This window comes from Ambystoma mexicanum, chromosome 9 (genome assembly GCF_040938575.1).
Source record: "Ambystoma mexicanum isolate Mex_15411 chromosome 9, UKY_AmexF1_1, whole genome shotgun sequence".
NCBI lineage: Eukaryota > Metazoa > Chordata > Amphibia > Caudata > Ambystomatidae > Ambystoma > Ambystoma mexicanum.
Genome location: NC_090931.1, coordinates 284,595,740 through 284,619,462, shown reverse-complemented (window position 1 = coordinate 284,619,462; position 23,723 = coordinate 284,595,740). Strand labels below are relative to the sequence as shown.

General features: G+C 43.2%; 1 protein-coding gene across 6 annotated transcripts in view; it reads left to right on the top strand.

Annotated features, from left to right (window-relative positions):
- The window catches only part of CUEDC1 (CUE domain containing 1), a 1,053,353-nt gene extending 1,033,343 nt beyond the window's left edge, over nucleotides 1-20,010 (top strand). For all 6 annotated transcript variants that reach the window (XM_069614650.1, XM_069614646.1, XM_069614649.1 and 3 more), the window contains 2 exons: nucleotides 5,495-5,564; nucleotides 17,246-20,010. In XM_069614650.1, the coding sequence (XP_069470751.1) occupies nucleotides 5,495-5,564; nucleotides 17,246-17,252 (77 nt within the window). In that variant the 3' untranslated portion in view covers nucleotides 17,253-20,010. The remainder of the gene's footprint in view (nucleotides 1-5,494; nucleotides 5,565-17,245) is intronic.
- Nucleotides 20,011-23,723: the final 3,713 nt, after the last annotated feature.

Here is a 23,723-nt window from a genome sequence, read left to right as displayed (position 1 = left end):
AAACTACAATAACTTAGAATAATTAAATGTTTGTATAATTTTGTATAAACACGTCTTGCAACTGACGAGGTGCTCTTTGATTGTAATCATCCACATCCATTACTACTATATTTCCCCCTTTAGCAGATTGATTAATCACAGTGCTAGTATCGGTTTCCTATTTTCTTATTGCTGTCTTTCAATATTTTCAAATTGTATCTACCAGTCCAATGTTTAGTGGCATTGATCACCTTCAAATCGTGCCTGATAAGATTATCAAAAATCTCCAAGTGTGCAGTATTTGAAGTTAATTTTGACTTGCATCTTAAGTCCCTGTCTGTCATCAGACATATCAATGCCTTACATATGTGGATCTTCCTTGCTGTCTCGACTCATTGTGTGATCTTGTCCATAACTCAATTGTGCTAACTCATCCATTGTCCTTAAACAGGGCAACTCTCCTACCAGTAATGCTGAAATTACTGCCCGGAGATTTTTTTTCTTATTTTGCAGGTTTAACTTTTCACATACAATTATGCCAATTCATTCTCATCTACCTGCAGTTAGTTGACCTGGGCAGATTTCAAATCTTTCTTCAAAATCTCCATTTTCACTGGAGTTTACTTCCCTTTATGTAATTTTTCTGATTCATTTTTGTTATTTCAGTGCGCACTACACACCTTGGCAGGATTTGGTCTCTTTTTTTAAAATACTGCTGCCTCATTTGCCTCTACATGTTATACAAAACAACTTTCTTGCCACTCCTCTCGATTCTTGCCCATAAACACACCCTTTATTTCAGAAGATATAATTCCACGGAATTAAAATCAATAATCCACTTCAGTGTATGTTGTATGTTAAAATGCACTGAGACCAGTCTTTTATTGCATTTTTATGGGTGCCTGCAGTTTTTGCATTTTTACTTATGTTTAGTACATTAATGAAAGCTGTTTCGTCAGTTTTGTTTAAAAAAAATGATGTAAATAATTTTTCCCTGAGATGGCAGTTTTTAATTTGAGCTTTTTGCCAACACAACCACGCTTTACCGCATGATGGAGAATTAATAGCTTAATTGAGCACTGCATTTCAAGCATTCGGTCTTGTGCATTATTCCACATGCAACATAAAGTGCATTGTCAAATCATACGCATAGCATGTAATGCTGTAGAGTGTGAAAGCTTCCTGAGGGCCATGGCTTGCAGGGTGTGTCGATACAGTGTAAAAAGTCGAGATGCACAATACAGACTTAAAGAGCGTTTTTCATTTTCAACTGAAACTGCAATTTCTGGCCATTGATGGGAGTACCAGGGTATTTGATGCCATTCGCTGGCAATCGTGAAGCAACTGCAATTTTAATAACCACTGGCAAACATGTGAGAAGCTGGGTTATTGAAGGTGAAACTTAGCAATTGTTCAAATTGTTGGGCTTTTGAAGATGATGGGTGTAATACCACCAATACCTTTTAATGTTGGTAGAATAGTATGGGAAAATATGATGTAAATATGTAGCAACTGATAAATGATCGACAAATGCCTTTACAATGTCAGTGCGAAAGCCACAATTAGTGGGGTTGTTAATGATTGTCATTTGTATGGTCTCTTAGACAAGGGGGGATTTTGTGGCATGTTTACAGTACATTCACAAGCTCTGCACCTGCAATGCATAGCTCTGTGCTCTGCATTCTGTTGACATCTGGCATGTACATTTGTTGAGAGCTCCCGCGCTGCCAGTCTGTCTGAATTCTCTTGTTGCAAAGGAACTGTACTATGCGCTTCTCAGCATTTCTGAATTGCACAGTAATGGTAGCACTTCAGGGCTGCTATACGTGTAGTGACATAAGCAGCACTACTCAAAAAATGTGCCTTCTTATCCCGTCCCTCTTATCTCTTCTTCCTCCTCGCGCTCCTCTCTTCACCCAGCTCATATCCTCTGTTCCCCCTTCTTTCTAGTATTTAGTTGACTAGATCATCCTTGAATACATCCCATGTCAGATAGCTCACTGCTTGGGTTGAGGCTTAGCCGTATCTCTCTGCTTCACCATACTGACAGTAGTCCACACACACTAAACTGACTTTCTGAAAATAACCCTCCCTGAGCAGACATGAACACGACATAATATCAGTGTGTGGTGCTATAGGTTGCAGGTTTAAAAAGAAAAGGTGAAATGAAACAAATGGGCCTGCTCCTGAGACATACATGCATCCTGCATGTTGTATGTGTTTATTTTTGCTCAGCTTTCACCCTTTGTCTGTTAATGTCAGCCCCAATGAGTTGGGCTTTTTTGCATTTTCAAAACTGGTCCTAATCTGCTTACTTTGTGTAGTATCAGGAGCAGGACGTGGACGCTGTGAAGACATTTTTACCATATCGTTTATTTAAAGTAAAATGAGGCCTACCTTTCCTACATGTCTATGGGGTGTTCGCTACCTATTTTACTAACTAAAGTGCTTGTTAGTCAAAGTGAATGTCCAAAACAAGTCTGTCCACTGCCCAAATCTAACCTATATGACCCTACCACTAGTATAACTAAGGGCAAGAGAATAAACAATTGATACAATCACACAGCGCATGTACTTCAAATAATTTTTTATATGAGTAGAATTGGTGGATTGGTTTCAGCCGACACGCGTTTTAAGCACAGCTCTTCTTCTAAGGCTGATATTTACCAATGTATGTATTGCATCATACAAGTATCATATGTTTAAACCCAATCAATTATGTAGTTTTGACAATACAAAATAAGAAATCAAAGTGCCAGACAGAAGCCCAGTACATCCCAGGAGTTAATCAAGATCGATACAATATGACCGTAATTAGTCCAACAAGAACATATATAATGCAACAAAAAAAGGATACATTTCCGATGGGCAGTGTAGCAACCCCCAAAGGAAGCAAAAGAGAAAAGATACAGTGAAGCAATAGGACAAGAAAAAAAAGGGGGGGGGGGTACTTTTTCAGATATGTATTACAGATTAGCTTTACACCCTTTTGTCCAATGTCTTGTCTAATGTCACATGTTTACGTTGAGTATATCCACCAAAATAAGTAAGTGTATCCCATTTTTAAGAATGAGCATGTTTGTCATATTGTGTCCCATCACACCACACCATGACCCAGGTCAATATAGGTAACCCAGCATTCACTGATTCTGACCCATATGACAAATCTCTAAATAAAACCATTCTCTAAATAGAAAATTCACGTGAAAGCTGCATAGCTTAAACTTCCTGTTATGTCCACTCTTGTTGGAAAATTATTAAAATTAAATAAATAAGACAAAAACCTAATTATTCAACTCTTATACCATATAAGATTTGTATTGAATGTAGCTGTACACACGAGAACCCCGAATGCCAAAGTCAGAGTCTCACCTGTACCGGTTCACAATTATAACAGATCTGTTTGCATATATGTAAAAGTTAATATGGATATAAGCAATTATCTATATGCCATTGTAGTATGGTGCTTGCTGCAGCATACTACTGCAAGCTATAGAATGTTTACACAGCTGGAACCTTGTGGTGTGCTCAAGGTTCCAGGGTTTTCAGTTGGGGATTAACAGGATGGGAGATCAACTAGAAAGGATGTGTTCAATGTAGCTCCCTACCTTCCTTTCTATTCTGTACCCTTCAACAATAAAGCAACTCTCTTATTTATATGTACCTGTGTCTACATGCTTCCCACTTACCTGCTCACCACACCAACCAGAACCCTACAGCCATTCAATGTAACCCAATAACAAATAGATAGTCATGTATCATATGTACAAATTGCGCACATGCTCTTGCCTCAATGGTGTGGAAATGATATATCCCTGCAATTGCGGAATGACAATCGGCTACCAGTTCAAAAGCACATGTGGAAGCCCAATACAGCACAGTGCGGGGTGAGGGAGAAACCAAAAGGGACATAGCATTAGTGTTAATCCCTTTTGAAAAGGCCCCCACCCACATGAAATAACATGTGCTGCTCATACATTACACTCCACTCTTACCTGATAGATGCTTTCCAGCAACTGAGCATTTTAGCGCAACCGGCGCCTGCCAGTTCCAACTGATGTTAAACATGGAACACTGACTGCTAACCAATTGTATAGGGAGCAGCCCTGCCTACCCGCAATTTTGGTAAGGGAAAGCCTATACTCATTCAAACAACAGTCTCCTGTTAGATGACTGCCCTCAAGCGCCATGTGAGGCTGATGCGGTTTTAACAATTGCATAAGCAATGATTAACACAAGTCGTAAAAGCTCGAATCAACCTGTTATTTCATTCCAAAAATATCGTGCATTGACTAAGCAAATTATACATTAAGTGATGTTCCTGTTCCGCTGCTAACTCCTTCTATAAATTACAAGTGTGTCCGTGTTAAAAGAATGTTTGTTGATACTGGTCTAACACAAAAGTATGCTTGTTCAACAAGCTGTATGCTCTATAGTATTAGCCCTTACAGTGTGTACCACTACTGGTGAGACACAATACCAAACATGCTCAATACGTAATATTGCACAATTGAACAATGTCATTGACGTTTCCCAATTATATATAGTTACAATTAACATAATTCACCAACTTGGCACAATTTTTCCACAATTAAACAGATTACTTTAGAACTTGCGGAATCGTGCAATTCCCAGTCACAAAAAGCCCAATAATTTGTGGTCTGTGTTTAAACCAATGTGTGCCCTTCTGTACTTGCATATTAAAACATGCCTCTAGTTGTCTTAATTTGAGTTGTAGGTTGCCACCTCTGGGTGGCAAAGTCACTTTAACCATGCCTACAAACCGTATATCCTTTTTTTTTTTTTATCCATTTGAGGGTGTTGTTGCCAGTGGGTGGCAAGTGGGTATTTACAATTCTGACTTGAGAGAGTGCTCAAATGCTCCCTGATCCTAATCTTCAGTGCTCTAATAGTGCTGCCAATGTAGTGAGCTCCACATAGGCAAATGATACAGTACACTACAAATTTTGAATTGCAATTAATAAAGGCATCAGCATAATGTGTGCCTGAGCCTATCAAACACACTTTTTCAAATGTGATCAATGATCATTGCTAGAGATCAATATGGATTTGTTAAGGATAACTTCACAAAAGATGATTCAAGTGCATTGCAAATCCAGGATTAAAAACAGAATATTTCTGTGCATGCAAGTTGGCAGAGAAAAGTACTTTTACTCAATGAAATGGGGGCTTACGTGGCATGTGCTGGAAGAACGAGGCATATTGGCAAACCATACTCGATGATGAGACTGCTGTGTCACAAACCAGTTATGTGAGTAAAAACTCAATGTGAGGAATCCCAAACTTAAAGTTTTGGTATTGAGTTTTGGTATTGCAACCAGCCAGAGATGCTCCCCCCACTCACCTCCTTTTGGGATAGCAATGGACGAATGGGTGGTAGAATGTTCCTATTATTATAAACAAACATTTTGGAAAACCTTCCCCCTTGCCTCAGACTAAGATGTGGATTTGTAAATTGTGCTGATTTTTGACTGTCTGCTCTGTGTTGTTTCAGATGAAGATCTCCAGTCCAGAAAGCAACAGTTGCTTGAAGAGGAGGATGTGCACAAAGAAGGACAGTGCAAGTGGGTTTCTTTTGGAAGGCTTTGCTTATTATAGGGCCAGTTATATGCCAAAATGTGTTATTCCTTTATAAATAAATAGGAACATTAATCTCTCTCTCTCTCTCTCTCTCTCTCTCTCTCTCTCTCTCTCTCTCTCTCTCTCTCTCTCTCTCTCTCTCTCTTCCCCCCCCCCCCATATGACAGTATATTTGACTACTTTTGGACAACTCTGCCTTTCACCTGTACTGTTTTGTAAATCAAAACCATTTGGCAACACCCAGGTCTATAGAACAGTTGTATGTATGAATGACCTCCAACAGGCACCCCTGTGGAATATTAAACCCTTGCCTTACAACTCTGCTACCATATTAGTGACCCGTCTTCAAAATTCTTTTATCGCTTTGCAGCCCTACATCATATGGGAAAATAGTGCTGATTATTATTAACACATTCTTTACCACCTTGTAGTTCTTCCTTGTTTGAGGAGCCAGGAATGCGACACGGACACAGAGGATTCATGCTGGTTGTTAAAGACTTTTATTGAAATGATAAAGGGGTTGGACAATACCTCACTGTCCCTAATAATATAGGAGGGATTTCCCTATCGCAACCAAAACTAAGGGTCGATCAAGTATCAAGATGTCGAAAGCAAAAACACCATGTGTCCAAAATCCTATCCTAGCCCTCACATTCTAAAACTAACACTAAGGTGTTAAGGATATTGCCTTAGTGCACAAATGTTTAAGCTCAACAAAATGTATAACCCCAACAAAAGTTCCAAATTGATAATGCTCACAGTTCCAGAGGGAATGGCTCCCTTCCCCAGGACTTTCCATCAAACAAAAGTTCAAAGTGTAACCACATTCTTTATAGTTCAAGAGGATAACTCCCCCCTCCTGTTTTACAATTCACTCTCTGGGAAATTGTTCCCTTCCCCAGGCCTTTTCCACAGTCATTACAATTTCAAATCTTAAGGGCATGAGTCTTCCTTAGGATTCTTCTTTCAAGATAAAAAAAACTTGGGTGTGGGTCCCAGACTCACAAAATATCTGGTATACTCCTGTGCCAGATTCTTTTGTGCAACACAATTCTTTGTGTGCAGATCCCAGATATGCTCTTCACCTGGTAACCTCTCCTCCCAGTACTTTGTGTAGTCTCTCTTACTTCAGTACATGTGGGCATGGGTCTTCCCCAAGTTACTTTATGGCAAAGTACTGTGATGATGAAGATGACACTGATTCCAATAAGGATCATGCTATTTGCCCACTGTAGGCATCCAATTCACTCTTTCAGGGTCTTCTTGCCTTAGTTTCGGCATTTGCTTCTCCAGTGTAGGTTCACTGACATCTGCGTTCTCTGACTGCATTCGCACACATTTGGGTACTCGCCTCGGTATCCGCTGAACTCAAACGGCTTTCCCCAGTCCCGGGCACGGGGCCTTCACTCCTTGCATCGGAACGAAGCCCATCCCGGCTTCTAGTTCAAGCGATTATCAGCAGTACCATAAACAATATACTGGGAAGAATGACTAGAACAGCTGTATACATTTTTTGTTATAGAGTAGCATTACAGCATGCCATGGAGGCTTGTGGAATTACAGAGGGGTAGTCGGGGGGAGGGGGGGTCTAAGGGAAAAGGGGATACCATGTTTCACCTGATGTCACTCTTAAATAGCAGGGCCTCCACATTCAGCTAAATGCAGCACATACTTTAGATTTTAATAGAATGTATTCCTCATACGTGGGTTTCCTATTTCCAACCTTTAGATTGGTACATTCCTGATGGAATGCTACATCACATCAGCGTCCAGCTGTTTTTCATCCATTTCTGAGACTTGGAGGATGGATATTTTTGTTACATCTCACCATACAACGAAAACATTGACTTTTGCTTTCATGTTGGCCTATTAGTAAGGACTGTCCGCATCTACTATTGCCGTTGCAAGCAGTATTGTTTCCTCTGCCCCCCCATAAACTGGAAAAAAAATAAGTCATGGGTTGTTTTAAGTATATTGATCCATTTGGGGTAACCTCCCCGATCACGGGTGAAAGCTAGCAATTGGAGGCCATCCCTGAAGGGATAATTGGGAAAGTAGGTTGGCAGTTGCAGATGCCAAAATGACCACCAAGACTTCAATGTATCCTTGTGACATCACTTTGCTGTGATCTTGCATTCATCGCTCTGATTGGCCTTATGATTGGGATGTGCTTCTGAAGACCCCTTCCTCTTGCTGTTTGACATGCTGGGAATTAAGGATACTTTATATGCAGATCATTTTCAAGCATTCAGAAGGGTTGTGTCCTTGTAGTGAGTGAGCTATGGGTTTTCATTGAAAGTATTTAAAAAAATCTAGTGAATCAAATGCATTTTAGGGGTTACCCAGGAAAGTCAGACCATGTCCATGTGTCCAAACATTAGGTGAAGAGGTACATTGAAAACTCAGTTAACTTGGCTGTTGAGAGTTGCAGTGGTTGGAAAAGGGTGGGATATTCTCCACAGTTGGATCGTTCATATCCTGTTTTAAATCGTCCCCATTGTCTGGCTAGGATTCCCCAGAATCGATGAAAGATGGGCATACAATAGCTCATCTCAGCAAGCATTCCACCATATTTGGACCATCGTCCTGTCAGCTTATGAGTCAACCCTCATGCATTCTCTTATTCCTTTTCTTGTCATTTTGGAAGTGACTCTGAAAAGCTCCTGCACGATTATGGTTTGCTACTACTTGTTATGACCATGGACGGATTTTTTTGAAAATCCCTGGTTACTGCTTTCATTTGTTTAATGTTATATATATATTTTTTATTTGATTTCATTGCAATTCAATTTTTACAAAGATTTTGTTACAAAAGTTTTTCCTTTTTGTTACAAATGTTGGCCTCTTTTCGTGTCCATTTTCTTACCTTCCTGGAATCAACCTTCATCATATCAAACGTTTGGCAATGTTTTCACTGGGTGGAAGAGTTGGCGTGTAGCAATCTGTTTGACAGTTTGGTTTTACTTACGATTTCACCTCTGCATTTCCATTTAAAATCTGCCAAAGGTATCAAAGTCAAATAGACGGGTTTAGCATTTTCTCATGATCTCTCTTAATGGCTGCCCTTCTGGCTCAAGCCGTATCCTGCAGCCTATCAAGGCCCAATGAGTGGAAGAAATTAACGGTTGCCACCACCCACCTTACCTTTTCCCCGCTCATTAGCTTTGCTCACCATTCCTCTTGATCAAAGTAACACAAGTCTCGAATTATTATATCGGTCAAGGGTGCTTCTATGATAAATGTTGCAGGGTTAACTGTTTTACATCTCACTATGTGTATGTTAGCACTGGGTAGGATAATCTCATAAGCTGTTGCTCTTTGTGTTGTTAGTGTGCTCTTTGATCTTTCTAATATTGCAAATAGTGAATGTTCCACAAACAATGTTACAGAATATCCAATTACAGTTGTTGCACTTTTCTCTATCGCGAACAAAGCGGCTGCGAGAGACTGCTCGCAAGAGAAGTGTCCTTGCATGACTGCATCTAGTGTACCACTGTAGTACGCCAGAGGCTTATGACCCAAGCATGTTTTTTGTGTTAGCACCACTGTCATAAGTGTCCCATTACAATGTGAAAATAAGTAGAACTCGCATTCATAATCTGGGTTTGCGAGTACTGGTGCTGTTGAGATCAGTTCTTTTAATGTGCTGAATGCATCATGCATTTCTGCTGTCCGTTGCATTTCTGTGGTTTCCCTTTGTGCTTCTTTAAGTCCCTGCAGTAATGGTTTTGTGTATCCTGCATATTCTGTGGTCCAGGCACGGCAGTAATTGCACATGCCGAGAAACATCTGCATTTTCTTCACTGTCTTAGGCTCGTTTACATTGCGTACTGCAGCCGCCCTGTCTGGTATGATTCTTTTACCATCCTTTGATATTAATTGACCCAGGTACAACACTTCTTCCTGACAGTGTTGTAGTTTCTCCTTGTCCACCTTGTAACCTTTATGGGCCAACAACGTCAAAAGCGTAATAGTCTTTCCTGCACTCATCTTCATCTTTCCCGCAAATCAGGAGATCATCCACATATTGAATGATCGTGCTCTTTGTGACAATATTCCCTAGATCTTAATGTAGAATTCTGTTGAATATACTTGGGCGTTCACAGTATCCCTGAGGTAATCTGCAATGCTCATATCTTTTCCCTCCCAGGGTGAATGCTGTCAAATATTGAGACTCAAGGTCCAGTGGGACTGAGAAGAATGCGTTCTTCAAGTCCACCACTGTAAAACATGATGCATCTTTTGGTATGCTACACAAAATGGATGCAGGGTTTCGGACCAATGGAAATTCTTTTTGTATGATGTCATTAAGGGGGCGTAGGTCCTGGATCATTCTCCACGCACTGCCCTTTGCTTTCTTGATGGGGTAAATGCAAGTATTACATGGTGAATTGGAGGGCACTATTATCCCTTGCAATAGTAGTGCATATATTGTTTCTTTTATCCCTTCTTCTGCTTCTCGGGACAGGGGGTATTGTTTTACTCGGGGCAGCAACGCCCCTTGTTTGAGTTTTATTTTTACTGGTGTCACCTCACGCAGCAGACCCACATCATGTGGGCCTATGTTCCACAGTTCGCGTGGCACCAGCTGCATGTTATCATTGAAAAAGGAAGGTGGTGCCCCTACCACTGCCATTAGCTGTACTGGTAACGGTCTTGTTTGTATCATATCATCGCAGGGGATCGCAATGCTTAAAAAACATAGGCAGAGGAGTTCTGACTTTTAAGCACTAAATTACAGGGCTAAGGGGGATTTACTTTGGTGGATATGCTGGCAAGAGAAATGACGAGAATAGCCTCGTATCAGTAGAAACCACAATCATCATTTCAAAGTGACTACTCTGGTACCAATGTTTTTACTAGATAGCGAATTTTAGTCTTAAACCCACTTATCGAATGGATTGTGTCCTCCCATGTATTCCTCATCTTTCATGTATTCATAAGTCAGCTTTGGAAACGTTTTTCTTAGTATCTGGTGCTGTGCCACGAGTCGTGGCCCTTGAAGGGCTCCGTCCTGTCCTCAGCAGTGACGTTGGTATAAGTAGCTTGCGTGACACCTGTTGCTTCAGTTCTGTTTTTCCGCATGCTCAACATGCTTCGAACCGTTCATTGCCTCATCAATTTCTCATTGCGTATTTTCGCATTTTAAAAGTAAGTCTCAAATGTCTATGAAGACCGGTTTCAAGCAGTGCTCCCATTGTGGTGCTAAAATGTCCATTATGGACCCACATCGGATCTGCCTGTGGTCTCTGGGTGTGGAACACAGAGTTGACGACTGCGGTTTCTGTCGGTCAATTACAGTGAAGGTCTTGAGGGAGATTAAGGGGAAACTCGTGGCAGGCAGGCCCCTTTTCTAAATCCCCTTCTACCACCCTTTAAAAAAAGAGGTCACCGGACAACACCAGGGAGGCTTCCCCTGTGAAAAAAGTGCTCCAATCATTCAAAGCGCTTGAGATCCAGATCTAGTCATTCATCCTCATCACACAAAAAGACGAAGAAACAATGCCATTGGTTGCGGTCGTCTTCGTCAGGCTCCTCTCCTGACAAACTGGTTACCTTTTCGAGCAAGTAGACGCCTTCGGTTGACTGGGAGAAATGTCTCCAAATGCTGGAAGTTTTTCAAGAAGTCTTCAGAACCCACAGCGCCTGGTAAGACCTGTAGGGTATCTTCTGTGACCACTACTTGCGTGCCAAAGAGCCTGGCCAGTAAGTCTCCACGACATAGTCGAAGGAGTCTTCGTTTTGGCACAAATTGAAACCTAAGCCTAGGGCTGGACTATGCAGAATTCACTATTGAGAGCCACTCCATTAGAGCTTTGGAGCAGGTTTAGACCTTAGGAGTTACAGTGGACCAGTCGCTAGGTGCAGATCCGCATGTTACAAAAGTTATTAAAAAAAATCACAGTACCACTTAAGGCTTCTCAGGTTGGTTAAACCATATGTAACCAACAAGAACTGCGAGACCCTGGTCAGAGCTATCATAATTCCCCCTATTAACTATTGTAATGCCTTGCTTGGGGGAGCAAGACTAAACTGCATGCAGAAACTTCAAGTCCTTCAAAATGATGCGCTTCGCATTATTAAAGGCGTCTCCAAAAGGGAGCACATAACCTTGACCAGGAGAGAACTGCACTGGCTGCCTGTTGCTTCTAGGATTACATTCAAAATTCTGTCCCTGATGCATAAATGCCTCTTTAGACAAGCGCCAAGCTATTTGAAAGAATGTCTCATCCGACAGACGCAGGGTAGGTTAACTAGATCTAACAATACTAATCTTCTTGTTTGCCCAAGGATTAGGAGAAGTCGTGGCAAAGGCCACTCCTTTCCAGTCATTGCTACTCTGGCTTGGAACCATCTCCTAATAGAGATGCGGACAGAGGACAGCCCTCTAATATTCTGAAAAAGGCTTAAGATCCTTTTATTTCAATGGAAACCCTGCTCCTGCAAAATGACGACGTCCTGCACAGAATCCCCATCTTTCCAGCCCACTGGCCACTGCTTTCTTGTTCACGTTGCTCTTTTTGTTCTGTTTTGTGTGCGCCCTGATGCCTGCGGGCTGTGGCGCGTTATAAGCAAAATAACATAACATATTAAGCCTTCCACCTAGACTCCTGTTGAGGAGTTGGTATCTGGCCCATCGACACCAATGCTACAGTCGAAGCATTTAAAGCTGTTGATGCCCTCCGCACCTTTGACAGCTTCGAGACCTTCTGTCAAATTGTCAGTCTTTTAAGCCTTTGCCTAAGGCTGATTTCTTTAAAACCATGGGGTCAATATTTGAGGAGGAAGATGATGAGAATGTATCTTTTGGCTTTGAGTATGGTACTCCCAATGTGCCTGATGAATTCATCTCTGAGGAGTCCAGATTGCAAAATCTTGTGGACACTCTGAAAGATTAGTGGCTTACAACTCACCTGAGACAGATTTCGCCACTCCTGACTCTTCTGGTCATACTGACCACTCATATATTCTCCACACTGAATCTCTTAGTTTCCATGACCATCAGTCTGGCTTCAGAGCTGCCAGAGGCACGGAAACTGCTCTCCTGAACACCTGTGAAGGTCTGCTTTCTAACCTTGATTCCAGCATTCATTCTGTACTCATCCTCTTGATATTTCCTCTGCTTCGACACAGCCAAACATGCATTCTGATCAATTGACTCTGTGAGATCCTAGGCATCACGGATCAGGCCCTGGAGTGGCTGACCTCCTTGCTCTTGGACCGCCCCTCCCAGGTTCAACTTGGTCCCTTTCTCTCTTCCACCCCTCTCTCTCTACCTGTGGCTGTCCCTAGGGCTCTATCCTCTCACCCTGGTTTTTCAACCTCTACTTGGCCCCTTTGGCTAACCTTCTCTATACCTTCTCCTCTAACTTTCAGTGTTAAGTGGATTGCACTCCTCTTTCCTTCAGGCTCCCCTCAGCCTCCTCTCTCGCTCATTCCCGCTATCCTTCATTCAGGATTGATGCGCCTCCAACGTTCTCTGCCTTAATGCCCCTAAAACGGAGATCCTTCTCATTGGGAGCCCTGCCCCTGCTTCCCCTCTCTCTGGCTGCCTGCTTTGGGCCCTCTTCCTTTGCCTTCCTGCGAGGCAAATAAACCTTATCTTCGACTCCACTCTTTCTCTCCTCACATCTCGGACATCGCCAAGAAGTCCCACTACCAGCTGCACCTCCTAAAAAGGACTCTTCCCTTTCTCACGTCCGCCAGAAGCTCACTGTCCCCAGAGCCCTGGTTCTCTCTAGGCTGGACTACTGCAACAGCCTCTTTCTCAATCAGCCTTCCTCTACTCTCTGCCCTCTGCAACTAATCCAGAATTATCCTTGGCCTCAAGCCCAGGGACGGTATCTCTCCAGCCCTGAAATCTCTCCACTGGCCCCCAGTGGCTGCAAATATCAAGTTCAAGACCCTTTGCATTGTCCACAAGGCTTTCTGGGGCTGAGGCCTGCACTACATCCAACGCTCCCTTCCAAAATAATTTCCTTCTCGAGCCCTTCGCTCGGCTACCTCCAACTCTCTAAGGGTTAGATGCTTCTCCAGGCAGAGAGTGGGGGGTAGATCTCTCTCCTCTGCAGGTGCCTCCCTCTGGAATGGCCTACCTGCCCCTCTCAAACTTGAGCCGGACCACCTGAAGTCCTGGAAGCAGCTTAAAACTTTCCTCTTCTTTCTTTCTCCCCTGCTGACCTACCAGACCTTTCTGTCTGCTGTACTGACTGGTTGCTTGGCTACCCTCAGAGTCTCACTGGGTAAAAGGCTCTTTTTTGCTCAGTCACCCTTGCAATGCCTCTTGGCCCACCATGCACTTAGGGGCTGTAACTGTAACCCATATGTCCATTGTTCTCCTTGCACTACCCAGAGCTGTACTGCTCTGGCTGCACTTACACAGAGCATTGCTGCCCTGTTTTCCCCTTGCGCTCCCCCCGCCCTTCCTTTCCCCCTTGCACTTCTCACACTTGCATAATCTGAATGACACAAAGCCTAGTAAGATTGTGTGTCTTGTTCTCCCTCTAACAGCCAGAGACCCGCAGACCGACAGAGACCCGCAGACCGACAGAGACCCGCAGACCGACAGAGACCCGCAGACCGAGACAGACATTCCATTTGATGACTCCCAGCTTTTCGGCATCAAGGCTGATGAAAGCCTATAAAAATGACAGGCTTCCAAGGCAGCAGCTATATCGCTGAGAGCAGCAATACGCCAGCTGCCTCGATCTCGAGAGTCTTCACACGGATGGAGGGGTTAACCTTTTTTTTCTACTCCTCAATTGCTAGAGGAAGAGGCCAGTTTAGACAATGGGCCAAAGAGGAGCTCCCTGTCGTTCAAGAGTGCAGGGAGGGAACATTTCCCTCAACCTCTGCTTCTTTGCCCTCTGCTTCAGCAACAACCCCAAAACCCCTTTGAGTCCTTGGTTCACATAACTGTGGTGGGGGAAGACGGACTCGGCATTTGGAGAGTTGGCAGGGCATAACCTCTGATGCTTGGGTACTGCAGACAGTGGTTCACGGCTACTGCCTCCCATTTTTAAGAGGACCCCCAGATTGTCCTCGAGGGATACAAGCCTTGAAAGATCTGGATCCGCTCCTCTTACAGGAGGTCTTTGCCCTGTTGAAGAAAGGTGCCATAAAGTTTGTACCAGCAGTGGAGAGGAATCCCAGTTGGTACTCTCCCTATTTTCTAATCTCCAAGAAGGGCAAAGGACTGCAAACCACCTTGGACTTCAGACACTTGAACAAGATCCTTAGGAAGGACAAATTTAAGATGGTAACTCTCTTGCAGATTCATAAGGCCCTTCCACTTCAGGATTGGTGGGTGTCATTGGATCTTCAGGATGCTTATTCATCCCAAGCACAGAAAGTACCGGAGGTTCGCAGTTGGTGGTTCTCACCATCAGTTTTGGGTCCTTCCATTCTGGCTCACCTCTGCCCCTAGGGCCTTCACCAAGCTCATGGCGGTGGTGGTAGCAAGTCTAAGGAAGGATGGGATTCATGTCTAACCCTACCTGCTCTAGGCAATTTCCTCAGAGAGGAGCTCTAGGAGACCGGTTCGTAGTAGACTTTGAATTTCCACGTCTGTTTGCGTTTCCACCAGTCCCCGTCATTCCTCATGTGGTTGCGGAAGTTCGGGAAAATCAGTATCCTGATTGCTCTGGATGTGGACAGGAGAACGTGGTACCCGGAACTTCTAGAGATGGACATCTGCCCTCCAATTCATCTTCCGCAAAGGGGGGGGACTTACTCTTGCAAAAGGGGGGTCTCCTCTTTCATCCAGAAATCAGTACTCTGAACCTTCACGTCTGGTTTCTGAGAAGATCAGATACAAAGATTAAGACATTCCAGAAGATGTAATGAAGGTGTTGCTCTCGGCCAGCAACTAAATCTCTGTACCACTGCCATCTGAATAGATTTTGCAGCTGGTGCAGAGATAAACTTCTACTGTATTATAATTTTTCCTTCATCTGGCCCATCAGGTGCTCCAGGTTTCCACGGCAAAGGGTTATTTGGCAACACTTTCCATTTTTAAACGTTTGCTGGATGACTGTTCCTATTTCAACGTCCCTATAGTAATTCAGTTCTTAAAGAGATTAACTAACATCTTTCCCCCCAAATCCATTTATTGTGCCAGTTTTGAGAAATGAATTTGGTGTTCATCTACCTAATGGGGGCACCTTTTGAACCCTTTCATTCTTGTCCTCCCAGAATGTGAACCCTTAAGACAATTTTTCTTATAACGATTACATCAGCCTGCAGTCAGTAAGATTCAAGTTCTTTCTTTTAAACCACCCTTTGCTACCTTTTTTAAGGGTAAGGTGGATTTGATGGTACGTCCTTTCTTACCGAAAATGGTGTCTGAGTTCCATTTAGCTCAAACGATTGCATTGCCTTCTTTTTACCCACCCGCTCATACATCTATTAGGAGGAGGAAAGATTACATCGCTTAGACCCTAAACCTTGAGCTTCTATATTTCCACAATGTTCAAAATCAGGCAATATGACCAGCTCTTTGTGGGCTATTCAGCTCACAAATTGGGACAAGCTGTCACCAAACAAAACATCTCTCTGTGGACAATGTTATGCATTTCTGAATGCTATACATTGTCTGGCAAAGATCTTCCTGATGGTTTAAGAGTGCCTTCCATCCGAGGAGTGACTACTTCTTTGGCTCTTCAGAGAGGGGTGCCCGTACAAGACATTTGTAGTGCAGCAACTTGGCCCTCTTTGCACACTTTCAACAAATACTATTGCCTGGATTCAATGTCAGGAGGCAAGATTTGTCAAGGCTGTACTTCACAAAATTAATCTGCAATTAATTGTTCCCACCTACTACTATATACTGCTTTGGGAGTCTATCAAAGATGAGGAATACGTGGGAGGACACAATCCTTTTGAAGAACGAATTTCTTACTGCTGGTAATGTTCTTTACACTGGATGCTCCTCCCACGTATTCCTCATTACCCTCCCATCATTCCCCCTTATTTTGCCGGGAGTTTCTGTATTTTTTACACCTTCCTCTCTTTCAACGTCTGGGTCATTCCTTTAAGACGGCTGAGCATAGGGAGGGAAAAAACTAGAACTGATGCAAGGGGTGCCATGCAAGCTGCTTATACTAGCATCGACTTCACGGCCGAAGACATGATTGAGGCTGTCAAGGGCCGCAACTTGACCATGCACAGCGTCTGATACTATGAAAAAAAAGTTTCTGAAGCTAAAAGCAGACTTACAAATGTATCAAAGATGAGGAATATGTGGGAGGAACATTCAGTCGAAAAAACATTACCATGGGTAAGTAATATGTTATATTTTGAGCCATTTTGCTCTAGTACTAGTAGAATAGGCCATTTGAGCTAAGTCACGCATGCCACAGTGCCATTCAGTAGCCGTCACTGGAAGTTCACTTCCAGTGTAGAGCCACATGAGCAAAGCATTGTGGGTGTGCAAATTAGCCTGAAGGCAAGTATTTGTAGTAAATATTTCATATTCAGTGCTTGATGTAAATCTCTTCAGAGCAAATGTCCTTATAGTATTTCAAATGAAAGGTTCAAAGGGGAAGGGGATGCATGTATATGGTATGTCCTCTTCCAACAGGGTCTGTTCAAGCATTTCAGCTCTAGCTACCATATTTAGATGCTAAAAGCATTGGAAATAATACTTTCCATTAACCTCTTACAGATCTTAACCTGAAGTGTGAACAGGCCATGAAGACCAAGAGGGGAATGTTTTAGAAGTCAGTTCAGAAGATTATCCAAACATCGATTGCCAGAGTTCCACATCATGCAGTTATTAACCCACTGCAAGAATCACAGCGATGGATGCATTGAACATGGGCTATATGCTTTTCTTAACCATCAAATCCTTGGACAGTGCAACCTACAGATTAACTGAGCTTTCTGTGACCTTTGCTCCCACCCCACCTTTTTCTCCAGGGCAAGCATTAGATACCGATCTGTTGGAAATGTAGATTGGTTTTCCACTCACATCCATGGACATTACATTATGACAATTTGATCAGAAGTTCTCTCGAATGTTTTTGTAGAAGAGTAATCATGAAGTAACTGTTTATTTCTCTTAAAACCTTTTATTTATTATAATAATATAAACCAGTATCCCAAATGGGATAACAATCAGCACACAGAGTGCAAAACCGTGCATCAAGAGCAAATACCAGAATGTGTTCTTTCACATGAAATACTTTGTATGTCACAGTGGAATTCTAAAACCAAGTATTGCACATTCTGATTTCTATGCTTTGTGAGCCAATGTTACCCTTTAAACATTGAGTTTGGAGCTGATCACTCATGGAGCTGAAGCGATAGGACACATTTTAATTTCAAGGTTGTAGTGTTGCATTAGGTTTCTGTTGATGTACCTTAAATGATCTAATAATTCCATGGGGTGCATAAGTTGAAAAGGTTTATTATCCCAAAATGCGGGTGTTTTGCATTAATTGGTACATGCATGTGGGTGGTTATTCGGGTAACACATAGGTATACATAGTGTGTTGTCACTCTGGGTCTTTGAAATTTGACCTCTAACCCAGCATGTGCCAATTTTTTATTTGTTGAAAGTTTAAAAAAGCTGAAGTATGGCAAGCGTTGCATTCTCTTAGCAGGCTCGCTTTTAATGTGAAGTGTTCTTGAATTATTTCTGCCTAAGTAACTTCTGATGAGCTAGTACTTCCACAGAGAATAATGCACAGACTAAGATCTTTTTGAGTATTCTCTTGTGTCTTTTGCAGCCTGTAAATGCCATTGTATAGCCATTCTGAGTACCAATTAACGTGTGGCACCTACAAAGGTACTTGCTCACATGTACAATGTTTGTATACCATTCACATGCCGATAAAGACCCCTCAATACTGCTACCTCTCATGGTAGGTACTACTTGGAGTTCAATTCTGAGAGGATGTTGAGCAGAAGGGATTCTTGTTTGCAAAGTTAGTCTGCTCATCTTCATTCAGCATTCCTGTATTGGATGCCATCCGGAAACCATGGATATTGGTGTCAGTCACTTTCTTCTCATTACCTATTTCACTGACGTAGGACTAAAAAAAGGGCTATGCCTCCTGCCCCTATTTCACCAGAGTCCTAACATTCCTGAACTCTGGGCTGCCTACTATGCTCTGAAGGCACTCACTGAACCTTCCCTCTGCATCCATAGTTCTGCTTCTGGTGATGAGATTAGAAGATTAAATAAATTACGTAGAAAGATAACCACTTTATCTTTGCTGGCAATGATGGTCACAAACACTATAACAATGACCCAAGATGTGATTAGGTATAGGTGCTCAGGAGCCAGACTGCTAAGTTCAATGATGGAAGGAATGTTCGGGAGAAATAGGCTCCAATGTTTCCTAGTCAACAGAGTCGCGCTACATAGCAATATCTTTTATGGGAACATGGACATCTGTAAAAGACCCATGTTCTACCATTCTCTCTTCCAGGCTGGTGCTATGAAGATCATCATTGCTGCCGAGTCTCATCAGAGGATTCTGAGGGAACGTGTTCAGAAAATATCCTGACTGGGGCATCTAAAGGATTGGCCACAGACTAGGGTTCATTGAACCTGTATGTGAAGTCTGGGCATTTTGCATTCTTGTATTAAAGAAAAAAGGTCTATGCTGCAGTGCTAGTCAGTGAACATGTTTAACAATTTAACAAAAGTATGTTTATCAAGATTTTGAGTCCCTTGCGCACGCACTTCAAAAAGTACTATATTTAATTTGACAGCTTTTAGGTTCACATATCTTGGGAGATTGTGCCTTGATGCTGATCTCCTCCTTTATAACCCAATGCCATAACTGTTGGGCTTCCTTCAAAAGGAGTCTTGAATTTGTAGACTCTGGTCTGTTGATATGATACATTGTGTAATATTGTCAGTCTGTACCAGGATTGTTTTCTTCTGAATCGATGGAAGGAATACTTTGAAAGCTAGATGGAATGCTGGCCACTCTGAGGTCTGTGGTATGCTCTGACCTTCCACTTCGGTGGCTTGGTGATACATTACAATTACCCATGGTTTAGTGGTTTTATCCATCAATTTTCTTTTTCCATAGGCCATAGGCAGAATATTGAAAGTTCCTGCCACCATCCAATGTGATGTTTTCATCCACCAGACGGAGATTACAGAAGATTAACCCACCGGCCTGCTTCTGCTTGAACTGATCTTTCAGGCATTTTTGAAAGCGACACATCTGTCACTTGTTCGTGGGACTTTGGCAATGCATTATGCATTTATCCCATTTGAGATGTGACTTGCCTCGCCATTGGAAACAATATCCTCCTGGTGCTTAGAATCTTCTTCTAAAGGGTTCTGCCAGGCACTGACTCTTTTTCAACTGGGTTAAAAGTGGATTTGTCCTTGTTCTTCTGTAATCCCAATTGATCCATTTGTAAAAGTGTGATCTTTATAGATTAAATTAAATAGAGTTCTGTTGATGCTTTTGTCAGCTGGTTGTTTAAATGGAGATAAGTAAATGTTGTTGTTCCTTGAAAATCAGCCACAACTTTCATGTATTTGGAAACATTTTAGGGAGCCGGTTAGTCTGTTCTGGTAGTTTTCAGTTTATCCCCCCCTTTGCTGAGCCTGATCCGATGCAAAGAAATTTCTTTTACACTTGTTTTCCAACCTTAGGTCCATAATGGACCTGCAGTAATTATTTTGACCAGGAAGGACCTTGCACACACTGCTTTTACAATATCTACTTTGTCTATTTGCAAGAAAGATGTTTCTCTTGCTGTAGTATCGAATGGAAAGCATTGTTTTGGAGAATGATTTGGTGGAGTGGATTGCAGTCTGAACCCATATTCCTGATTGGTGATTTTAGAAAAGCCATGCAATTCGATAATTGACCATGCCTGGGCATGTTCCCTAACTATGCCTCTCAACAGGGTGCACCTCAGTAGGAGGGAGAGTGTGAAATCGCTGAGCCTGTTGGGTGATTGTGGCCTTATCCTTTGATGGTTGCAAGCCATCTGTTTCACTGCCTTGTTCTATCCCATAGGCGTAGCCAGGATTGACTAACAAGTGGGGCCTGAAGCTAATGTAGTTGGGCCCACAGCAGTGACATTAACATATGTAATCTCCCACAGTGCTGCTGAGTGGGCATTTACAGATTTTGGGTGGACCCTGCCCGCTCAGGCCCTACCCTGTCTACACCTCTGTTCTATCCTCTGTTTATAGAGGTGTTTGTTTCTGTGGTGTGCTAGTCATTGGCTGGACTGGTTACATTGGAAATACTACCTCTTGTTAAGCCCCACTTTCTTAAGTGGGTCTGCCTCATTTTATTTTTTAGAGAGCCTCATGAGCAGCTACCACTCTGAACAACGAATATCTGAACAGGGAAAGTCCTGGATTTTCTCTTGATCGTCTGATCTGAATGAAGGCGGTCTGAACCATGAGTAACGCCTGATGGAGAGACAGTTACAGTACTCCCTACTAGGTCAGCAGGAGCGGATTTCTTGGTTTCAAACAACCTTTCACTCACTACCTTCTGTAATCCTTCCTTTGTCTATTTGCATAAATGGAGTCACATGTTTCATAGTTACAAAGTGCTCTGGCATATATTCCAATAATAACTTATACAAATGGAATCCATGAGGCTTAACTTTCTACTGCATCCACCATTTCTGGTGGGTGTGCTGAGAAACAGAAACATCTAATTGATATCCGTCCTCCCAAAGATTCATCATCTCAGATATGTATCTTCCAGCAGCAGTTTCTTCATCTTTTTCAGCCATCAGGAGGCGCCATTCAGCTCCACGTGCAACATCATTGGATTGTACTTATGTATGGGGCAGCATATATGGAGCTATTGGGCCATTTTAAAAATTCAGCTGCATCATAGCAAATCCCAAGGTAGGCCTCAAGCCCTGCAGGGACTATTCTAGACAGATGTCAGTCTCTGACTCCAACATGGTTTGTGTCTCTGCTTCAGGGAAGAGCTTGATAAGGAAGCATGTGGTTCATTCCACTGCCTGCTTGGTAAGGTTCCCCGGCAGCATATAGCTAAACTATACTCCTTCCTCTACAAGGGTGGAAAGCGCACTCCTGCCAGAACGCCTCCTCTGGAGAACGTTTCTTTTTTTTTAATAAAAAAAAAAAAAAAAGCAGTCTTTGGCGGAAACTGGGTGGAACACTGCTTGAGGGAGGAAAACCATTGGGACAATTCCAGCTCATATGATGGTGGCCGGAAACAAAAAAGGCATCATAGATGGTCTTGTTGCCCCAGTGAATGACCTGGATGCCATTATTCCTCCAAAAAGCAGTTGCCACTCCTGTTCCAGGAATGGCAAACAATATTCTGTAGAATTGCAACCCTAAAAAAGCATTGATCCCCACTCATTCTAAGCTGAAGCAGTAGGAGGAATTCACATATAGATCTTGGCTCTTTGCCAAAGCCATGTTGCCAGCAACTTCAATTCTAGTGCAGGCGGCAGAGCAATGGTCAACCGTGCTTCGAGGCCTGCAACCTCACACTTGCTGGCTCAGTTCCGGCATGGACACCAGAGGCTGTTCCTTTCCTACTCTGTACAGGTCTCTTGGAGCCACACTCCACACGATCTCTGTTTCTGCCTCTGCCAGCCGACACCTTGCTGGAGTTTGCAATAGCTCCAGTGGCCCATTCTTTGCTAAAATAAGCTTAATGTTTGAACAGATCCCATTTTTTTATGGGTTGGAACCCTTGGATTCAGGCGAGATGGAGGAAATGCCAGAGGATTTAAGTGATGAACAGGGTGCCCTCACCAATTAAGTTTCCAGCCTTCTGGATGCCAGTGGTCTGTACACCTCCTCTGAACTGGACTTAATGTAGGCCTCTGCATGTGGGAAGTCTCCTGCTTCCTCCCAGTGAACCATTGCTAAGGTAGTTCATACCCTGGCTCTGTCTGCATCAGCGAAGCAAGTGGTTCAGTTGAACCTCACAGACATTAATTACCATGGTCTCTTGAAATAGTCACTTCTGCCTTTGAACCCAGTAGTCGGTGCCCTGGTGTTTGTCACATTGTTGAAACCACCCTCCACATGGGTTGTAGACCATGACCTTGCCAAAAAGCATCATGTGGCCCTCACAGGTCTGGGTACCTCACTCTGGAGTCTAATGATTCAAGCTTCTACAGTGGGCTCAAAGTTGCCCATGTGTCCATCCGTGTCCCCAGATTAAAAAAAAAAGCAAGCTGGATACTTAAGACTGAAAATATTGTTTCTGGCAGCATGGACATGAGGGCTGTGAACACCACCTGCACTCTGCACCTTCACCCACTGTAAGTGGAGCGTTATCTCTGATGCAGTGGAAAGTCTTCCCATGTTCAAGCCGGGAGAAGTTTGTGAAGGAGGCAGCAAGTCAGATTCTCCAGTTTAGTATTGACTCAGCAGACTTGTGCGGTGAGGGCCATGGTTATGGGCTCTGTAATCCGCTGACATTAATGGATGTGAACGTCTGGTTGCAACGGTTGTCCAGCTAAAAACAATTGGGTACGCACTTTGACAGTGACTCTCTCTTCGGAAAGAAAGCAGATGAATCACTGGACAAGTTTAAAAGCCAGCGCAAAATATATTGGGCTGGCTTTTTAACAGAAACCTGCCTCCTCTCCCTCAATGCGTCAACCTTCCAGGGCTTATCCTTTTTCATCCACAGTATCCAATGTCAGGCACCTTTCAGCAAGCAAGGACAGCAGTGTTTGCCCCACCAAAGTGTAGGGTCAGAGGAGTAAAGAGGTGGTATTGCCTCAGCCTCCATCCCCTCTGGGTCCGCATGTCCAATATCCCTTTAAACTTTCCCCGTGCCTCTTGTTTGAGTGGCAGTCCTTTCACATCAGGAAGTGGCAGCTCACCTCTTCAAATGCCAGCGCCATGCAACTCATCTACAAGAGATATTGGGCCTCATTATGACCCTGGCGCTAAGTGAAAAACGATGGCGGTAAATGGTTACCACCATCGTTTTCCGCCAGGTCCGATCATGACCCGTGACCGTTAACTACGATGCCATTAGCGGCATCGTAGTTAACGCTGCCGCTAACTGCGCCAGGGGCGCGCGCACGCGACCTCCCACACCGTACTTAGCGCCATGGCAGAAAGGTACGCGAATGCCGACCCAAGCGGACATGCACCTAACGCCATCACCCAGCCCGTTAAGTACCTTACCGCCATGGTG